The 19,082-nt window shown below is 50.6% G+C and overlaps 1 protein-coding gene across 17 annotated transcripts in view; it reads left to right on the plus strand.

Moving 5' to 3' along the window:
- TCF3 (transcription factor 3) overlaps nt 1-19,082 on the plus strand; it is an 80,227-nt gene that overhangs the window by 5,874 nt on the left and 55,271 nt on the right. For all 17 annotated transcript variants that reach the window (XM_055806814.1, XM_055806815.1, XM_055806800.1 and 14 more), the window contains exon 3: nt 3,952-4,024. In XM_055806814.1, coding sequence (XP_055662789.1) covers nt 3,952-4,024 — 73 coding nt within the window. The remainder of the gene's footprint in view (nt 1-3,951; nt 4,025-19,082) is intronic.

Raw genomic sequence — 19,082 nt, forward strand, 5'->3', positions numbered from 1 at the left:
GTCCGTGCCACAGGGCACGCCTGCCAAGCTCGACAGAGAGGCAGGCGGCTCTGTGCCAGCCTAGGTCTCTGGCAGAAGTGAAATGCTGTTAACAGCCGTGATTATTAGCAGAGTATTAACCATATGCTGCAGGGATGCTAGTTGTCAGGGTGGGTTTCTAGCTTGATGAGATGCTGCAGGGTGGGCAGGGGCTTGAGCAGTCACATAGGACCTGCCGTCTGATTTCTCGGCAAGTGACTGCTCTTGTTGCATGCCAGCCCTTATAGCTCCAGCCATCAAACTGGGGGTGAAAGCCAAACTGTTACCAGCAAGCAGGGCTTGAGCAAGCTCCTTCTGCCCTTGCTGATGCTTCTGCCCTGCTGGAGGATGCTGAAGCTGTGCCCTGCACCCTGCTCCAACTGAGGTGCACCGCCTGTGTTTCCACGATAAAACTCTCACTTTTGTTCAGAGCGAAGCAGTTGTAAAGTTTGACTTTACGCCGTGGTGGATGTTTGGGGCTGTAGTCAGGAAGGTCTGTCTTAAATGAACACGTATAAAATATCCTGCTGGCAATGTTTATTGAGTCCAATTCCCTCTTCTCTCTGAATTAACAGCTGGATACTTTCCACACTGCAAAATAGATTTCAGGTTTTGAGTTCAGGCCTGAGGTTGGTTTAGCCTGGAGTTCATAAGGTGGAAGAGCGGAGAAAGTGAAAACAGCTATTTAATTTGAAAACACCGATGCACTGGTAGAAGTGCGCAATAAATGAAATGCTGCTGATACTGTACTTCTGTCTGGCAAATTCCCTTTCTTGCCTTAGGAGTTTGCTGTTGAAAGCATGGGGTCTCTTAGCTATAACCTCCCTGGTGGCAGGTGCAGGTGTTTGGATCTTCCCATGTGCTGGATTTGCATCTTTTAGCCAGGGAGAATAAATTCTTTGGGAGGGGTGGAAACTGAGCTCCAAGGGTACACAGAAGTTGTTGTGAGCTGTCAGGGAGGCTGGAGACAGGGCTTGAGGAACCAAATACAGAGACTTAAGAGGGGGGATTTTACCTAACTGTTTAAATCTACATTATTCAAATCCAACAAAGGCCAAGTAATGACCCAATTACAGCTGTTCAGATGCTCATGCCTGGGTCCCTCCTTGATGCCTGGGTCCCTCCGGTTCGTGCCAGCTCCCGTTGGCCTCCTCCCTCCACCCTGTATATTTTTAAAGCAGAAAGGAAATTCGCAGTGGCTGGGTGAACTTTGCCTGTGAGTGACATACGCCGGCAAAGGCAGCCGGCACTTCACATACGACTTGTGCCAGGCTTCTCGAGGCAGCGTACCAGGTCTGCTTCAGCCCACACCACAGTGGAAAAACAAGCTGGCAGTAAGAAAAAAACCCAAACAAAACATTTCCTGGAGCTGGCAAACGATAAATGTGTTTGGAGCCTGTATTGAGGCAAGGGGTAACCCAGGGTTCCCCGCTCCCCATCATCACCCTGCTTTAGCATCCCTGCTCGCCTCAGTGTGGAAAGGGGTCTGTGACTTCTTAATCCTTTGGGGAGGGAGAGCAGGAAGGAAGGTGTTGCATCAGTCTCGAAATATCTCTCGAAGCAGGCAAAGGCAGGCGAAGGGGAGCGGTGGGGAGGGCATCCCTGGTGGGGCCGGGTGCGGAGGCATGCTGGGGATTGCCGAGCGCGGTGGCGGGGGGGACACCACCTTTTTTGCAGAAGTAGAAAGCGTGCATTGCACAATGGAACAAGGTGGTTCATTTTCTCCACTCATGTTTGCTGCTCAAACCTTGGGCTTTTCAGCATCAGCGAGTATTAAGCAGAAGTGCTCGTAAAAAAGAACCAGCAGTGCTTTTTTTTCTCTTTTTTTTTTTTTTTTTTTTTTTTTTTTTTTAATCCTCCTCTTGCTTCTTGCTGCTTGGTACCATTATGTTCATGCATTCCATCCCTCCCGCTTGCACATGCAGAATTGCCACTTGGAAAGGGGGTTTTGAACCACCTAATCTTTTTCCCTACCTTAAGAGGAGGGGAGTGAGCACGGGTTGAGTGGGATCAGCCCTGTAAATTCGTTTTTCAGTGATTTTGGTGATCTTTGCTGAAAACGACCCTGCCCTGCAAGGGTAGGGGGCAGGAGAAACCTGTAGCATCCCAGAGGAAGGTAGGCTGCAAGTCTTTGGTGTCCTCAGGGTTTGTTTTTGTTTTCTAGCCCAGCTTCCTTCCTGAGGAAACAAGGCATATTCCATGGTGGGGCTGCCGGCCCACCCCAGGTGACTCTGGAGCACACCCCGGGTGGGCAGCAGCCTCCTGGAGGTGGCAGCAGGAGCCCCCCCCCCCAGCCGTGCCTGTCCCCGTCCGGTCCGGTGGCTCTCGCTGCCCCGCTGTGTCTAGGGAGGGTGTAAGGAGAGGGGGGTTACGGCCGGGGGCGAAGCCATAGGAAGGCAGGTGTCTGCAGGCTGGCTGCTGGCGGGAGGGATTGTCCACACGCGAGCTGCATACTTAAATGCTGTTTACACCTTTATTTAAATGCATACATACAACATATGCATGACGTGCGTCTGTGCATACATATATATGATCCCAAATTTGTGTTGGTTTTTTTGAATGGCAGTTGGTTTCTTAACTGCTCTCTTTGCATCTCTACCACATTTAACTGTTGGTGTGGGGGTTTTTTTTCTTTTTTTTTTTTTTTTTTCCTCCCCGGCATTTGTGAAAACAAAGCTGGGCAGACGGTTTTGTACAAAGGAATGTTTCTGACCACAGCCAGACATCAGCTATGTCAGGGCATGAAATGCTGCATTTCTGTAGGCTCTTGTGCCATTACATTGTTTAATCTTCAAAGCATTAAACTTTTGAGTTACTCAGACATTGCAAAGCTAAAAATAATAAAAATTCAAATGACTTGGTGGTGAAAGTATCTTGAGTTGAGTAGTAAAAGGATATTAAAATGTTAATTCACTAAGCGTTTTCCCACCAGTTGTTTTATTGGCTGGAGCTCCATTTGTGTGGAGAAGAATTAGTTTTCTTTTCTGCTGCACGCAGGTGCATATAAATTTTTAAATAACAGCTTCTGAAACCCTCCCAACTTATATTAAAAATATTTATACAGGTTAGCTGATGAGGTATGCAGTATTTTTGAGGAAGCTCCCTGGCAGGAGAAGATTAGTTGTGATACTGAAGCTGCAGCAGTATAGCAAACAAGTAGCCAGAATGACTGATACTGTAAAATATGTTAATCTTTCTAATTGTGTGTTAAAATACTTTTGCCCTTGGCGTAGCTTCTCCCACCAGACCCCAGGGCTGTGTTAGGTCATGGCACTGCCAGAGCCCCCGAAGCACCAGGGGCTGGAGGGCTCTTCCCTCACCATCGCCTGTGGCTCGGTCATTTCTGTCTGTGCCAGCCTGCGTCCTCCTCACGCACTGCACGTTGCCAGAGATGGGCCTGGGGGTGTGCGAGACATAGGATGGGACCCAGACCACTGCGGGTGCTGGGGTGTTGAGAGATAAAATGAGCTCTGCTGGGTGCTGCAGTCTCGATGGGGTGCTGTTGTTTCCCTGCTAGCTTTTTATGAATGGAGTTGGTCTTTCTCCACGGCCCCAGGGACACCCTCTAGTCTGAGCCTCGGTGAATTAGTTAGGGAAGAAACTATTGGTTTTGACCACAGCAATGATGCTTCTTGGATGCTTTTCAGTTGTACCTAAGGAACCAGACACACTGTGTACACAGGAGAAGTTCGTGCACGTAGGAATGCATGTGTATGTTAGCGCACAGCTGTGCTGCTCTCCTGTCCCTCCTGCAGCTGATCTATGTAGCAGGGACCCAAGGAGAGGAAAGTTTTTTGCATCAATAAAGTGCTTCTCTTCCCCCTTTCCTCCCCCACTGCCTGCCCATCTGACCCCTTTTGCAGCAGCACAGTAAAACTAACATACTGAAATCTCTTTTCTCTTCCCTTCTCTCTCATCTTCTTGTTTTTCTAGATGTTTCCCCTGCCAGTGGCTAATGGAAAAAACAGACCCACGACCCTAGCGAGCACTCAGTTTGGAGGATCAGGTACTGTCATCTTAAATATTTTTTCCTCTTAACACCGTAATGTTTCTTGCAATAAATTTGTGTTTGCTTCCAGAGATCCAAAAGGAGGAATTTCTGTAGTTTTGTGTTAAGTATTTTTCTGGTGGTGGTCTGCTACTATTTTTCTGGATGATGTTCTTGTTGCTCCACGTGCCTCTGGGTAGGCAAAGCTGCTCTTTGCCGATCTGTCTCCAGTTAAGAAGTCACTGCGTGAGCTAAAGGTGGTTGTCTCATCACTCTGATTGAAGCAGTCTGAGAGCAGACAGTCAGTGCTGTTCTCTTAAGCTGCTTAGGTGTGCGCTCTGGAAGACTTTTGCTGTACGTCACCGAGAAGACATACATGGTCTGGGGCTCAGCTGCCCAGAGGGAGACTCTGGTGTGCAGTTTGGGTGTCTGCTCCATTCAACCCTTCCAGCAGCTCCCTGCTGTTGGGTGGGATCTCGGCATTCCCAGAGGAACCTTTGCAGAGCCCTCCTGGCCAGGTGCCTCCAGGCAGCGCAGCCACCCCAGAGAGGCTGACAGCAAGGGTGGCTGGAGCTGTTTCACCAGCCTCTAAGGTGTGGACCCTGCTGTGGCTTTGGGGTGCTGTCAAGCAGAGCCTCCCTTGTTCCACCTTGCTGCAGTGTCCCCAAAGCCAGCAGCTGGCCCTGCTCCCTGGGAGCGCTGCATGGCCGCATCTGCTGGCCGGGGTGCAGAGGAGAGGGCAGGGGTGCCAGCATCAAAGGGCTTTGGGAGCAGGGCGTCTGCAGGGAGCCTGGCGATCCAGCTGCGATAGGAGACTCTCTGAAGGGCGCGTAGCTTTAGATGTCTGATTGGGAAATGTGCCGCTGCTTCGTTTGAGGCTGAAGCAGAGAATTCCCCGGCCAGGCGGACGGCGCGGTGTTGTGCCAGGCTTTTGATGCCTGGGGAAGCCGCTTTGTGCAGGGCTCGCTGCAGCCCCTGGCGTGCAGGAAGTTCAGTTAATTTGCCCTTCTTGCTGAAACATGCTGAATGCTTTGTGGATGGTTAAAATTTGACCTTCTCTACCCTGGGCTGACTCACGCTGTCCAGGGAAACTCCTGGCCATGTGGAACAGCCGTGCCCCAACACCAGGAGGCATCCCAGAGATCAGGGTGGGGTTTCTGGATAGCAGCTTTGGTGCCACAACGTGCTGTGGGGCAGCTCTTGGGGAAACCTGCAGAAGCAGGACAGGAGGAGTATACTCTTTCCTGCCCCACTCCTGCCCTTTTTGGCCAGGGAAATTTGTTGCTTTCAGATGGGGCTGTTAGCTGCATGTCAAGATGGTTTTGAGCAAATATTTTTATAGGGAGGGAAGCTGTTGAGTGGGTGCTGGAGGAAATTGGAGGGGAGAAAACTCTCAGGTTAACCCAGATGGAAGCTGATCTCTCCAGCGAGTGTTCCCGTGTGTGGCTTCTGCTGTTAAAATAATCCACAAAAGACGCGCTACATGCTAGTGAGAGAATAGTAATGGAGCAGCTCACATTAATTTGTTTCCTGCTCAGAGGCTGGCTTGGCTGCCGGGTTTATAGTGCTGGCCAGCAAGGAGAGGTTGCGAGCGGGGCTCTGCGGTGCAGCCGGTGCAGTGACCGGTCCCCCGTCCCCCCCCCCCGCATCTGCTTGGCTGTGCAACAGCCGAAATGACACAAAATCTTTTACTTTCCCCCCGCTCGGCTTCTTTTCTTTCGGGTGAATGAAAGGTAATGTTGACACCACCCTTCCTCTGGGCTGCTGCTTTTTGCGTCTGGCTGTGAGCAGTTCATAAAAGCAGTGCACTGATGTTATACAACTGCACTGAAGGCATTGCACAATCGCTGCTGTCCCGGTCCCGGGCCTCTGCATTCACTCTTTTGTCCTGCCGTGGACGTCCTGGGTTTGAAACACGGCTTGGGGTTTGTTTAGGGGAAGCCTTTTGCTCCAGCAGCAGTCATCCCTTGGCCAGCTGTCCTTGGCCTCACCTTTGGAGCATGGGGGGCATGTTTTATTTGTGTGTTGGCTTGGTGACTCCTCTCTGGTCCTAAATGTTTGGCAATTGATTTTTGCTGGGTGAGGTGAATAATTGCATTAAGATGTTAACGAGATGTGCCATGCACAGGGGTGCACTGTGTCTATTAGAAGGACTTAAGGTGTATAAACTAGGTCCTAGATAGTGGCGAGTGGTTGTTTCCACAGTTGTTTGATGTTGGTTTAGCCTAATTCACTAATTGACGTGCTGTACAATCAGATACTAGTTCATCCCCAAAGGCATAGCCAGCCATCCGGCTAAAAATTTAATTTGAAGTCGAATTGTCACCAACCCTGATGTGGTCAGAGGGTGAGGAGCAGATGGCCCTTGGATTTGGGGACCTGGACTTGCTGAGGAAGCAGAGAGCCTTGCAGCCACGCCGTAATCTGGACCTGGAGATTAGCTCCCTAAATCTTCTTGCCTTGCAGGAAGGCCTAGGCTTCATCTTGAATGCGCCTCGTGTTTTTCAGATACCTGTTCCATCAGTGTCCCGTAGCCCTGGTAAAGGTAGTGCAGTGTTTCCCCTCCACTGCCATCCCGCTGCCTGGAAAGGGGGAGCAAACATAACTTCATTTAGTTTTTAGTTTTGTAATGTGCACCTTGGTGCCAGTGTCTCATTATTTGGGGTTATTGTAGTAACCCCAAGATAATAAACTGTTGTTGTCTTGAGCCAGAAAAATTAGTGTTTCAGGCTTCTGCCCACCCTTGGATGTGTGAATTCGTGGCCTCCCAGTTTTCATCTTTCTCCTCCTTGGGAAAATTCTGGGGCAGTACATAGCTTGTATATTTTTTTTCCCCTCTGGAGGAGCTATTAACTTGAGGCTCTTTCCTGCCCAGGCGAAGTTAGGAGTGGAGGGAGCAAGGCAGTGACTCTTAGGACTCCTGGCCAAAATGCCTCACTTGCCAAGATGAGGTTCTTGCTTCCAAAGTCCAACTGGTAAATAAGGGAGTGCAGTAATTTGAAACAGTCCTACTAGAAAATCACAGTGATAAAATTGCCCCAAATCCAAATCCTTTTCAAATCCTAATTAATATTTGCCCTGGCCAAGCTGCTGGCGCTCGTGTGGGCGGCCCCTTCATGAAGGGGAACCCATTTCTCTTTCCCAGGCCAGGAAAATTCAAAGTGTCAATGCAAGTCCTCCAGCTTTGAGATCCCTTTGCTTTTATATTTGTCTTCTGATTTTATTTTAAGCTCTGCCACTGTTTCCCTTATTTCTGTCCTTAAATGCACCAGGGAGGAACTGGTTTAGTTACCCTGCCGCATGGACAATTCAGCACCTCCGCTTTGCGTTTTCTTGGCAAGGCGAAACCCAACAATTGCCACTAGGATGGAGTTTGCGTCATGCAGACTGTGTCTGCAGCATTTATAGCACATATAGGTCACCACGGGGAAGTTGGTCTTCCTGGGGCTTTGAGCTGCAACTTGTGTTTTCCAGCTTAAGCCATGTCATTTGCTGCTAGTATTTTATTTTAGCCGGAACATTCAGCATATGCCTATTGTCCTGGTCCTAGAAGGCAGCAGTTTCATTGTCCCCTTGCCAAACTGTTTGTTTATTATTTGCAGCAGCAAACCATTTTACACCCTGCCCTCCATCCTCCCTGTGTCACAGCTTGTAAATGACAACTCTGATCAGAAACGCGCTCCCTCCCAGCGCACCATATTGAACTGTGTCTCTAGCAGGAAACCACTTGTGCTAAATTTCACATGGAAGTAACCATTTTTAATTGACATTAAGATGGTATGAGTGGCAGGAGGCAGAGAAGTTTTGTTGTCTCTTCCCAGCCTGGGGCATGGCATTGCTGCAGGGGCATGGGGCTGTCGTCTTGTTGTTGCATTTTCGGTAGGGTCACTGCGTGCCAGTTGTTTGTTTGCTTCAGCAAATAAGCTGGGGCTCTGTGGAGCAGGGAAATGGAGGCAAATGGCTGTGCGAGGTAATGCATCTCCTGGAGTAGCTCATGAGCAGCACTTTGCATCCATGGTTAATACGGAGGGTGTGCAACCATCTCCCCTTTGTGTCGGAAACAGTGCACGATGCCAGGTTTGTGTCCTATTGAAATAGGAGCATGGGCAGTCTCCTGCTGGCAGATGATTCTGCTTGCAACACATAAAAGCTCTGAGAAAAAAATAGCTTCCCCCCCCCACTTTGAGTAAGTGAATTCATCATTAAATGTCTTTTCCTTCTTGCTTTGTGCTGAAGGGAGCTCTCTTGCTTGGGATCTCTTAGGTGGGTTGGGAAGGGAGAGTCCCCTCCTGCTCTGTGCTGTGATTTCCACCACCAAAATTTGATCGGTGCTTTTTTGCTAGTGAGATGGTGAGATGAGGCTCATTGTTGAGGGAATTGCTTTGATCGAGGGAAGTTAATAAAATACATTTGAAGCTGGCGGACTGGGGAGTTTTTCAAAGAGTTACAAGCTGGTGCATGTAACAAATTTTAAGTTATAGTCTACTGAACAAAGTAAATGCATTCTCCCTGGAGGTAGGTGAGTCTGTATCCCCTTTGAAAGCCTGCTTTAAACAACGTTCAAACTTGGATACCTGTGGCAACAGCACTGAAAGTAATAAATTCTATGAAAGATGAGGTTGTCTCTTTAATTGGTGCTATGGGAGAGCTGTTTGAAGATTTAATTATTTTGTGTGTGCATGCAGCCCTGTATTAGGAAGCTCCAAGGTGGGGAAGGGAGGATCTGGCGCACGGGCTGGGAGCGTGGTGCCTGCCCCGGCAGCTCTGCAAACGCAGGAGCGGCGCTGGGCTCCGCTTTGCTCATGGAGCAGCCGGCTGGGTAGTTTGCAATAAAAGCATCTTAAGTTAGAGAGCTGTGAAGAGCTAAGCGCAGCGTTTCAGTTGCCATGCTGTCAGCAATTGAGTTTCAGGCTGCAGAAACGCATTTGCAACTGTTTACCATAGTGAGGAAAGCAGGAGCTTTTATTAGTAAGGATGTATCACGTTTTCCTACTAACTGCCTCTAGTTCCCACGTGTTTTGCTTATGGTGAAGTGGGAGTGATGGGCTTTGCTTGCTATTTTGATAGATGATGAAAGGCAGACATGAGGTGTGCAATATGGGACTTGATATTTAAAACTGGCACTTTCCATTAAAGTACATACTTAAGGCTGCTTGTTTATGTTGCGGTTGCATGCGTGCCCGTACAGCAGGCTTGCAAAACTGTCACTAAACACAAAGCCACCACAACAAAAAAGTCAAAGCAAGAAAAATCTACTTGCCTGTCTATTGGCGTGACTGTTTCTTTCAAAGTAAATATTACTTTTTAGTTGTTATCAAAGGAGAAAAAAGAAAAAAAAAAAAGCCTTGCCACGGGTAAGTCAAGCTTGCAAAGCTGTGAGGTCTTGCTCGCCTGGGAAGAGACAATCCCTGCAGCCCTCCGCAGCCCTGGAGCGTTTCCATTCCTGCTGCTGGCTCCTGGGGTGTAGGAGGATGCTGTGGGTGCGCTGAGGGCACTGCAGGGAAGCAGCCGGGGTGCTGCAGTCCCAACCTTTCCAGTAACGAAGCCTGGAGGACTTCCAGTGAAGTTCATTCGTCTCCCACGTGCTAGTCAAGTGCATTAGACAGCTTTCTGCTTTGTTTTCCCCTCTGCCTTCGGGAAGGTCCTGTTCTCCTTCCTCTCCCCTTTCTGCTCCCTGTTTTTCCCATGGGGTGGGTCCCATTAACCAGGATACAGAAAGCAGGGTTTGGAAAAAAAGGCTTGGGGGGCCTGAAAGCTGGGGCCAGTGAGTGTGGGTCGGCAGGAGATAGCAAGCATGCGGGAGCAAATGGCAGGGGAAGGTCTTCACTCCTGGCTGCCTTAGTCCAGCATCGCATCCCAGTTGCATCTCTGATCCTTGCGCCCTGGGGTGCGTGTTCCTGCTTCCAAGGCTTCCCCACCTGGGCGGCTGTTTCTCCTGCACCTTTGCAGTGAGGTTGAAACGTGAAGGCCTTCCTCTTTATTCTCCCGCTCCTCTCCCTCTTCTATCCCTCCCTCCCTCTCTCGCCTCTTCCTTGAATTTTTGGGCAAGGCTGAGAGCAAGGGTGCCCTGCCGGAGCCACTGCCGGTTTCTAAACGGACATATGAGGACTGAGCCTGGGAAGAGCAGGAAAAGGGTGACTGGGCTGTTGGGGCAGTGGGGATGCTCTGACAGCAGCTCGGTGCTTCTCCAGCAGTTGAGGGAGAGGCAAATATAGCCTGGTCCCTGTCGTGGTGTGTGTTTAACTTCAGGGGGTGAAAGGTGTCCGTTTCCAGGGGATGGATTTTAGGGTTTTTGGGGTGGGGGGTTGTTCTTCTCCCACCTCACGAAGAGTCCTCCTGCCTGGGTTTGAGATTTTGAACTAGGGAAGAGCACTGAGAGTGCTGGGGGTGCCAGAGAGCCGAAGCTGTAGCGAGATGAGTGACAGCTTATGTTTAGAAACTGCAAGTTTGACACAGACCTTGTTTAAGCACACGGTTTTAACTTTGCCAGAAGAGCTCAAGCCGTACAGCTCTCCTGCCGGCAGAGCTTTTTTCTCCCCTAGGTGAGGCAATTCAGTGCTAGTGTAACTGTGCCTGCTCGAGGGGTTATGATGAGACGAGTGTATCTTATGTAAAAATCATGTGCCTTGCCTGGATTAAGGCTGACGTGAAGCTGGGCTAGGAGTGAACCTTCTGTGTTTCAGAAGAACGTGTACAAGCTCAAGCATCTGCTTTTATTTTAATAAGAGGAGCTGGCTGTGTATTAATTGCATGCCTAATGTATGTTGCTTTGCTCCGTACCGCTGTCTTCTCAGTTGAAAGGGCCAGGGTCTCCTTACAAATGATGATCTGGAGGGCAGCACGCTTCGGGTTTGGCGCTGGGATGCAGCAGCTCTGCCTCAGCCCACCTCAAATCCTGCTCATACAGGACTGTCTGAGCCGTATGTGTTGGTGCGGTGCTGAGTCTTCGGCTCAGCATCCAGCTCAAGGCCTTGCACGCTTGTTGTGCCCTTTCCAAAGGGGAGAGATGGCTTTGGAAGGGACCCAGCAGGGTTGGCAAGCATTTCCGCTGGACCTTGCTGCTGCTAATTTCAAATTCTGCATGCTCTGTAGGGTGCCCTACTCCAGCACGTGTCCCGCGTGTGACCAGTTACTCTGCCTATTGCATCTCCATTGTTAATGCTTACATGCAGTGAAACTCAAAGTGGAATTACTTTTTTTTTTTTTTTTTTAATTTGAGACAGCAAATGGGTGTCTTAAGGGCGTGGATATAATGCATAGTGCTATTCTGTTACTCTGCATGGCCTCGTCTCTAACCTGGCACTACATTCTCTGGTGTTAACACAGCTGAAGGATGCTATAAATGCCGTGCTCACAAGCACCCAAAATCACTGGTAAAGGTGATATTTTTGATGCTTTTCTAACACAAGAGCAGACTCTGAACCTGGCTGGATAATGATCTTATTCACAAGCGACATTTTCGCAAGTAGAAAAATGATGGTGATCTACCACTTTAGCTGGAAGAAGGGAATGTTGACACAAGGCTCCTTGTGGTCATCGGAGTGAAGTAGTGGGAGTTTCCCGAGCACTTCGAGCTGCGATCCCGAGAGCACGAGCAGAGACCGTTGAACTTGATGGGCAGGTGCAGCCCTCTGGGGAAATGCCGCATCCCCTCATTGATGAGGCTGATGTGAGATGGTGGTGGTATAAGCTGGGCTGCCTGTTCGCAGCAATGTGGCATGGTCGGCTAACAGTGGGAGCGGAGGTGATCTGGCTGCATCAGCTGGAAAACCTGCCCCAGGAGCAGCGTGAGCCAGACTGTGCCTGAAAAACACGCAGCGCTCCTGGGAGCGGGCTTGGTGCTTGGTACCTCTCTGCCGTGGTGCAGCTGAACTCCCAGTTGCTGATTGTGGGCTGTCATTTCTCTTTTTTGTCTTGGTGCTTTGCTTCCCAGCGAGGCTCCTTGCTGCTTCTGATTGGCTTATTTTACCTGTGGCGGGTACAGGAGCGGAGGGGTTCAGCTGCCCAGAGCCCCACCAGAGCGTGGAGGGCTGCCGAGTGGTGGGCCAGTGGTGAATGTGCAGCTGATGCAACTGTCTGAGTAATGCCAAAAAGTTTGCCCATATCTGCCTCTCGGATTCTCAGCTGCGTGGGTTGGGATTATCCTGCCCTCTCCCAGCACCTCCAAATAGCTGAGAAATCCTAGGAGCATGGCAAGGGGGTGGCAGCCTGCGGGCTCGGAGGAGAAGCAGCAGCTCCACCCGCCTGTTCCTGTGTGGCAAGGACAAGGGACCTGGGCAGTGTCAGGACTGGGTGCTGGGGTTTCCCTGGCACATCCCCAGGCCACCAGCCCAGCTGGATACATGCCATTGCCTGAACCTGATCAACTTGGGAGGCGAGGATGGGCAGTGACCCACTTGGTGTCACGCTTCCTGGCTAGCGAGCAGCTTGGAGGCTGCAGAAAACCCCTAAGATGCTGTGCTGGCCTCAATGCAGGCACCTGTTGGGGAAGGGATTACAGTTTTAGAGAGTGGGGCTTTTCCAGAGGGTGGTTGCGGACAGCCTGTTGTCAGTCCGTTGATGCCTGTGCCCTGCCGGACCTCGGAGCAGAGACCAGCCAGCACGGAGAGCATCTCGCTGCGTGCTTTGGAGGCCCTTCTGCCAAAAGGTTCCCAAATACTTTGCAAGTCTTGATTAGCGCATTAGCTTAAACAAATTGAGTTATATATGCCATGGAGGGAAGAAAGGTACTGCACTCGTTCAGTGTTGACTTAAAGTTTAATTAATTTTGTTGCCAAATGAGGCATGAAATAGAGTGTGAAATATATTGTGGTGCTGAATGTGTAATTGCACGGGGGACTGGGAGCGCAGTGAGCGCTGAGGATAGATCACCTGAGGCAAGCTGGGGCACAGAGCCTTCGTGGCACCAAGACGTGTGCCTGTAGCAGCGGCGGTGCAGCCAGGCTTTCTGCCCGCAGCAGCAAGCCAATGGGGGACACACACCCCAGCACTATTCCCCAGGGGAACTGGGACCGGAGCAACCTCCCCACCCGAAGTGGAAGTGATGTCTGAAGACGCTGTCATGCCCAGGGGTTTGTCGCTGTATTTTTTTTTTGTTTGCTGGAGGATCCAACCCTGAGCAAGATTCAAGCAGCTGGACAAGACTCGTGCCTGTGGCTCACTGGGGGCTGTCCCTCCAGGACGCAGCAGCCGCCACCGTGGCCTCTGCGTCTTTGCCATCTTAAATCTGATTTGACCTGGGTTTGGGGTAGGATGGTAGTTTTGTCATCTGCTTATAGAGATAGAGATTATGGGGTTGTCGGTCCTGGGTGGAAATATATGTGAAGAAACATCAGAAGAGGAAAAAGCTGAACTGTGCATGAAGACGATTTCTGTAGCAGCTGTTATGATGCTCTCCTTGTTGCCAGTTAACATTTCTGGAGGAAAGATGTCTTCACAGCACCTTGCTCCCCCACTAAAAGAGGGAAAGAGTCAATCCAGGACATCTGCCCCCGCCCCATGCCCCCCCCCCCCCCCCTTTATTTTTATTTTTTTTAATAATCTTGAATTTTTCAATTAACTCTCCAGGTAGCCCAGCTCCAAAGCCAGCAGGGAGGAAAATCTAAAAAGTACTGTCCGTCCACCTGTTAACCCTAAGAAGCACATCCCTCCCTCCAAAGTGACTTCATGCAACGTCTTTCTCTAAATTTAGCTGGAGATTCCATCAGGAGCAAGAGAGGTGACATTAAGATGACATAAGCTTTTTCTAGCAGGGGAGTCTTCCTGGTTAGACAGAGACTGAAAATAAATAAACAGTCCTTGTTTCAGAGCATCTGGGGATGAGGCTGGGAGGAAAGGCAGCCTCCAGCACCCCAGTATATGTGTGGAGGTGGCTTGTTTCATACCAAGAGGGGCAAAGACAATAATCTACAAAATCTTGGCTGGTCCTAAAAGGAAAGAACCTTCCAGGAAAGCAGGTGATCCTGTCTATGGGGTGCTGGGGGCTGCCAGTGAGCCGTGGGGTCTCCTTAGGTGGCAGCACTTGCCTCTCCTGGGAAGCGGTGGGCAGCAGGTTTGGCTGGCCACCACTCGAGGTGTAGCTGTTCCTCTCCTCAAAGAGTTTTCAAGCCCATCCTTTGTCCTTGACCCCTCGGGATGAGGAATCAGCAAGGTTTTTCCCCCTCCAAAAGCCCTCCTGGGTCTCCATTGTGGTGCTCTTTGGTCGCAGACATGGTGGCATCCAGGAATGTCCCAGCAGACAACCCATCGTGGCCCTAGCCTGGAAGGGGACCCAGCCACAGTCCTGCAGGACAAGCCTTGGAGGACACTGGTGTTGTCAGTCGCCTTTCTGCCTTGTCCAGCACAACGAGGGGGATAGGTGGCTTGGCTGTGACAAGTGACAAAACCCGTCCTTGTGGTGGTGAGTGTGTGACCACTCTTCAGGCAGAGGGGAGGGGGAGTTACAGGGCCCCTTCTGCATTCTGGGACTTTTTTTTTTTTTTTTTTTTTTTTGAAGTGAGGTGGTCTCTCTTCCAAAGGCTTCTTAATGCCCCGTTAACATTGTTATACAAAACAGCAGTATGCCATTTAATTAGGAAAAATACGTACTAACCTCTACCATATGTTGCTCTTCTCCTTGTATTTGCATTTGAAAGTCCAGCTGAATTTCAATGTGAAACTGGATTTTATCCAAATGATGAATGGCCTGAGAGGCTGTGGGAAGGTGGACGTGCCTCCCTATCGCATATGGTTGGGTTTGGTTTGGGGTTTTTTTTCGCCTTTTTAAAGAAAAAATTTTAAAGCAGGGTTCCTTTATTTCTTGTACTGTGGTTCAAACTGCACCTTTCCTCTAAAACATTATCTGAAACGCAGAGGCTTCAGACCCTGGGGGAGCGGGACTAGATTTACTCTTAAGCAACACATTTTCAGCGGCAGCTCCACTCATGGGCCAGGAGATGAGCCTGCTGCCGAGCCTCCCCATGTTTCTGGGTTTTATCTGGGGCTGCTCTGTACCTCATAGGTTTGTAACCTCCTTTGCTGGCTTAAAAAAGGCTTTGGTATCGACAGGCGCCTTTTCTTTCAAGAGGCAAGTCAATGGCCTGACCGTGCAGGCTCCAAGTTGCTTTTGCCTCCGCAGCAGGAGCATGGTGAGGGTTATTGGCTTTGTTTTCCCAGCCTGATGTTGGATGGGGTTTGTGCACATGTGCCTCGTGTGCAGGGCTTTGCTAAAAGTGCAGTGGCCACAGCTTTCTAACCGGGCCTGAAGCTTTTGGGCTTTTTATTTTTAGTTTGTTGGAGTGGTGGCAGCTCCAAGCCCTTTCCCAGCTGGGGCCATGGTTTCTCTGGGGACATTGCTCCACCAGCAGCGTTCCCCAGCTGCTGTAGAACAGGAGCAGTGGCATCTTGCTGCTGCTTGGACTGCTGGAAGACAACCTGGTTTAGGGGCTGTATGGTGGCTGGGTCTGTGGCAGCACATCCCTGCAGTCCCTTGGAGCTGCCTGGACTCTCCACTTGGCTGCAGGCTGGATTTTTCTCCTTGTCTGAGATACATTTAAACTGAGTTAAGCTCCGTAACAAGCTCAGCATTATGTTGTTGAGCTGGGTGTGCTCACATAGCTCTTAGTGACCTTTTACCTCACCTACCTGGCAAAAAAACCCCTTAAAAATCACTTTATATCCTGATTATTTCACATCCTCTGCCTCTGTGAATCTGTCTTCAGAGGATCACTTGGGTGCCGGGCTGGCCGTGGTGCTCACAGGGGGAGCTGGTTGCCTCAGGTTTCTGACTTTTGTTCTCCTTTCTCCTGGCCCCTTGGAGATCAGTTCAATCTTTAAGAGAGTTTTTGTTGGGTTTTTTTGTTGTGTTAATGCAGCTGAACTAATATGATTACATTTCCAGATTTGGGTAATGGAAAACAAGTCAGGAAGCTCTTCCCCCCCCCGCCCCCCAATTTTTTTTTTGTGGTTTTTTTTGTGTTTGTTTTTTTTTTTTTTAAAAGAAAGGGAATTTTATGTCACTTCCAAATTATCCAGATCTTCAGATCTTCAGTTGGGAAGTTCTTCCCCTTTCTCAGTTACTCTTGACACAAGGGCTCCTTGCTACTGTGGCCATGTATGCGGCACTCTGGTCCTGGTGTAAAGGCTGCTGCACTTCATGCTCCATGTTGTGGTCGGCCACGAACCCAGAGCAACCACAGGGTTGTCCTGGATGCCCAGAAAGGTGAATCTTCCCTTCCCCAAGAGAGCTGCCAGGCCAAAGGGGCCGTGTATGACCCCCAGTGCCACTTTCGGGGCAGAGACCCTTGCACGCGTGCCCTTCCCTGGGGCAGTTTCACCAGCTTTTCAAGGTGTGTTGGCTTTGCGCATCTCTCCGTGCTCTCTCAGATTTCAGAGGAGCGATCTGGAAAACAGCTCAGACAAACTCTCGTGATGGCAGCTTCCTTTCTAAAAAGAGAAGGATGTTGCGGGGTCAGTGGCTTCCCATTATTTTCCCCATTTTAAGCGTTTTCTCGCCATTGGTGCCCCAGTGTTGGGCTGTGTGGTCTGCTTTGGTTTGGAGACAGCCTTGCCACGGCGAGGGCGTGCTGTGGTGCGGGATACCCGTGTCTCGGAGCCATGTGGGCTTTGGCTTCCCAAAGCACCGAGCTGCTCCTCTGCTCCCAGGGCAGAGGTACTGGCCAGCCGAGCCCCGGCACCACTGAATTTGCCCTTCTTTGGGTATGCTGTAAGAAGGTAATGAGTCACTTTCCATCAAGCCGATAGTTACCCTGCTCCTGTCTTGTATTTGTGTTGTGTAGCCAGCAGGATTATTTATAACTTAGCCAGCATCCCGAGTCTATTGTTTCAGCAAAGAGCAGGAATGACTAGATGACTTCCTGAGATATTTTTTTTTTTACCACCCCCTCATTTTTTATTTTTTTTTAAATCTGCTTTTCCTTCCAAGTATTATATTCGCCAGTTGGATGCTTTCCCCCCACATCTTCCCCTCCTGATTGTGCATTTGTGCTGCTGACAATCCCACTACCGGTGTTGCTTTAACTCTTAGAAAGACTCCCAGGAAAAGGCAGGGTCCGTGCCCTGGGAGGGCTGGGGCACCTGCATGCAGGTGGCATGAGCAGCTCTTGCCAGACCTGGAGCCGGACTCACAGGTGCTGAGAACCGAGGCAGAAGGCTCTGGCAGTGCTGTTAACGGGAGGGCGAGTGCCTCTGCACCTGCAGGGGTTACCTTGTGCTGTGGATGCCTCAGGATGTGCGCCCCAGGGATGTGGCAGCGATGGGTGTGGAAGAAACAGGTCCTGAGCTCCTTCCCTGCACGTGCAGCCACTTGCCCAGTCGCGGTGGTGCCATCTGAGCAGGGTTCACCCTAAATCCTGAAGCTCTCCTGGTTCTTGTCCTCCTTCTCTCTGTCCAGCTGCCTCCAGTTAAATTACCGTTGGTATTGCAAGACTCAGCAGTCATCATGGTTTTAAAGCCCTTCCCTGGAAATCAGTGGGTAGTAAAGGTGTGCAGAATGGAGAGAGGGGCAGAGTGGGTGGTTTGGTGAGCTGATCTGAACCTTTGTGGGGGATCTGCAGGTTGAGCTTCCTTGGGGAGCAACACCCAGGGCCCTGACAGCTGCCGTCCGCAGCTCCTCCTTGCACAGACAGCCTAGGTCCGCTTTGGATGTTCTTGCTTGAAATTGGGGCATAAGACTCCCGCTTTGGGTTTGGTTTGGTCAAATTCTCCTTCTGGCTGAGTGGGATGCTCTGAGGTGGAGCCTCGGTGGTGCCCATCTCGGCTGCGTTTCCTTCGTTAGCTTCTTCTCGGTCATGATGTAACGAGCAGCCTCTGAGGTTTGAGCGGCTGCAGCCACAACCTTGCAAAAGCGACCTGAGGGTGAAACAGCTGAAGAGGAAGAAGTCTTTGCTGCCTTGTGGTCAGCAGAGATCCTGCAGAAGTCCTCTCGGTTTCTATTAGTTCAGAACTCAAAACTTAGTGCTCATTTATTTTTAAGCTGCTGTTTCTAGCCAAGGTGCCTGCAAGCCCTCGCTTGTCCTTGCCGTGTTGGTAAAAGCTGCCTCGTAGCCCCTCTGGCTCTGGACCCTTCCAGGCGGGGCTGCAGGGAAGCAGTGGAAGGGGCTGGCAGTTGCCTGGCCTGTCCCCACTTCTCCCCCTCGTCAGGGCTCGTGGCACAATGGTGTTGCTCTCCTGGCGTTGACTTTCCAGGAACTGCCTGGCTCCGCAGGGAAGCATGAAGTTGATCCAAATGGAGCTGCGCTGCACTGGAAAGGCCACTTGGATGTGAGCAGGAAAAGAAGTCTTGACTTCTGTCCTGTAGGGTTTTTACAGTTTTTGTAGCTGGTTTTGGTTTTCCAGGTTTCTTGTGGTGCAGAGCACTAGGTGCGGGTCAGAAACTGGAGGAGGGTTGCATGAGATCTTGGGCTCAGGGGAGGAGGTGATGCTCTGAGAAGGGCCTGGGAATGGAGGCATCTCAGGGAACTGCTGCCTGGAGCCCTGAGCTCACAGCAGACTCCTAGGGTCCTCTCTAGATGCCTTGTTGCAGTCAAATTGGAATTCCTTTGAGCCCCGCACTTAACTCGCTTCTTGTAAGAGCTGGTCCCAAAGCCTTTACAGCCTAAGCGAAGTGGTTCCAGGTCGCACAGGAGCTCGTGCATCCACAAGGATGCTTGTGGCAGCTGCTAGGCTGCTTCCCACTGCTGATCGCTTTCATTTCTAGGAGGTTTTCAAGCTGCGGTTCCCCTAGCTAGGGCACCCGTGTGCTGGCTCCTTCCCATCCCAAGTGCTGGGTTATTTCGGTTTTCTCCCCTAGCTGGAGTCTGCAGGCAGTGATCTCCCAAGTAAGGCACTGGTATGATTCCTGTACCATCCAGCTCACCGCAGCGTTTCCCTGGAGTGGTGGGAAAAGCCAAGCCTGGATGGCATTGACTTCCCACATCCTACTGCGCTTCAGGGTCCTTTCAACTGAAATGCACGGGAAATAAAGCTGAGGAAAAAGATGGGGAGCTGCAACTTACGCTCCCCACTGTGAAACCACTGCAGCTTAGGACTTGTGACAGCAGGACATGCACCACATGGCAGGGAGAGCCAGGCATGAGCA

This window comes from Falco peregrinus, chromosome 5 (genome assembly GCF_023634155.1).
Source record: "Falco peregrinus isolate bFalPer1 chromosome 5, bFalPer1.pri, whole genome shotgun sequence".
Taxonomy (NCBI): Eukaryota; Metazoa; Chordata; class Aves; order Falconiformes; family Falconidae; genus Falco; species Falco peregrinus.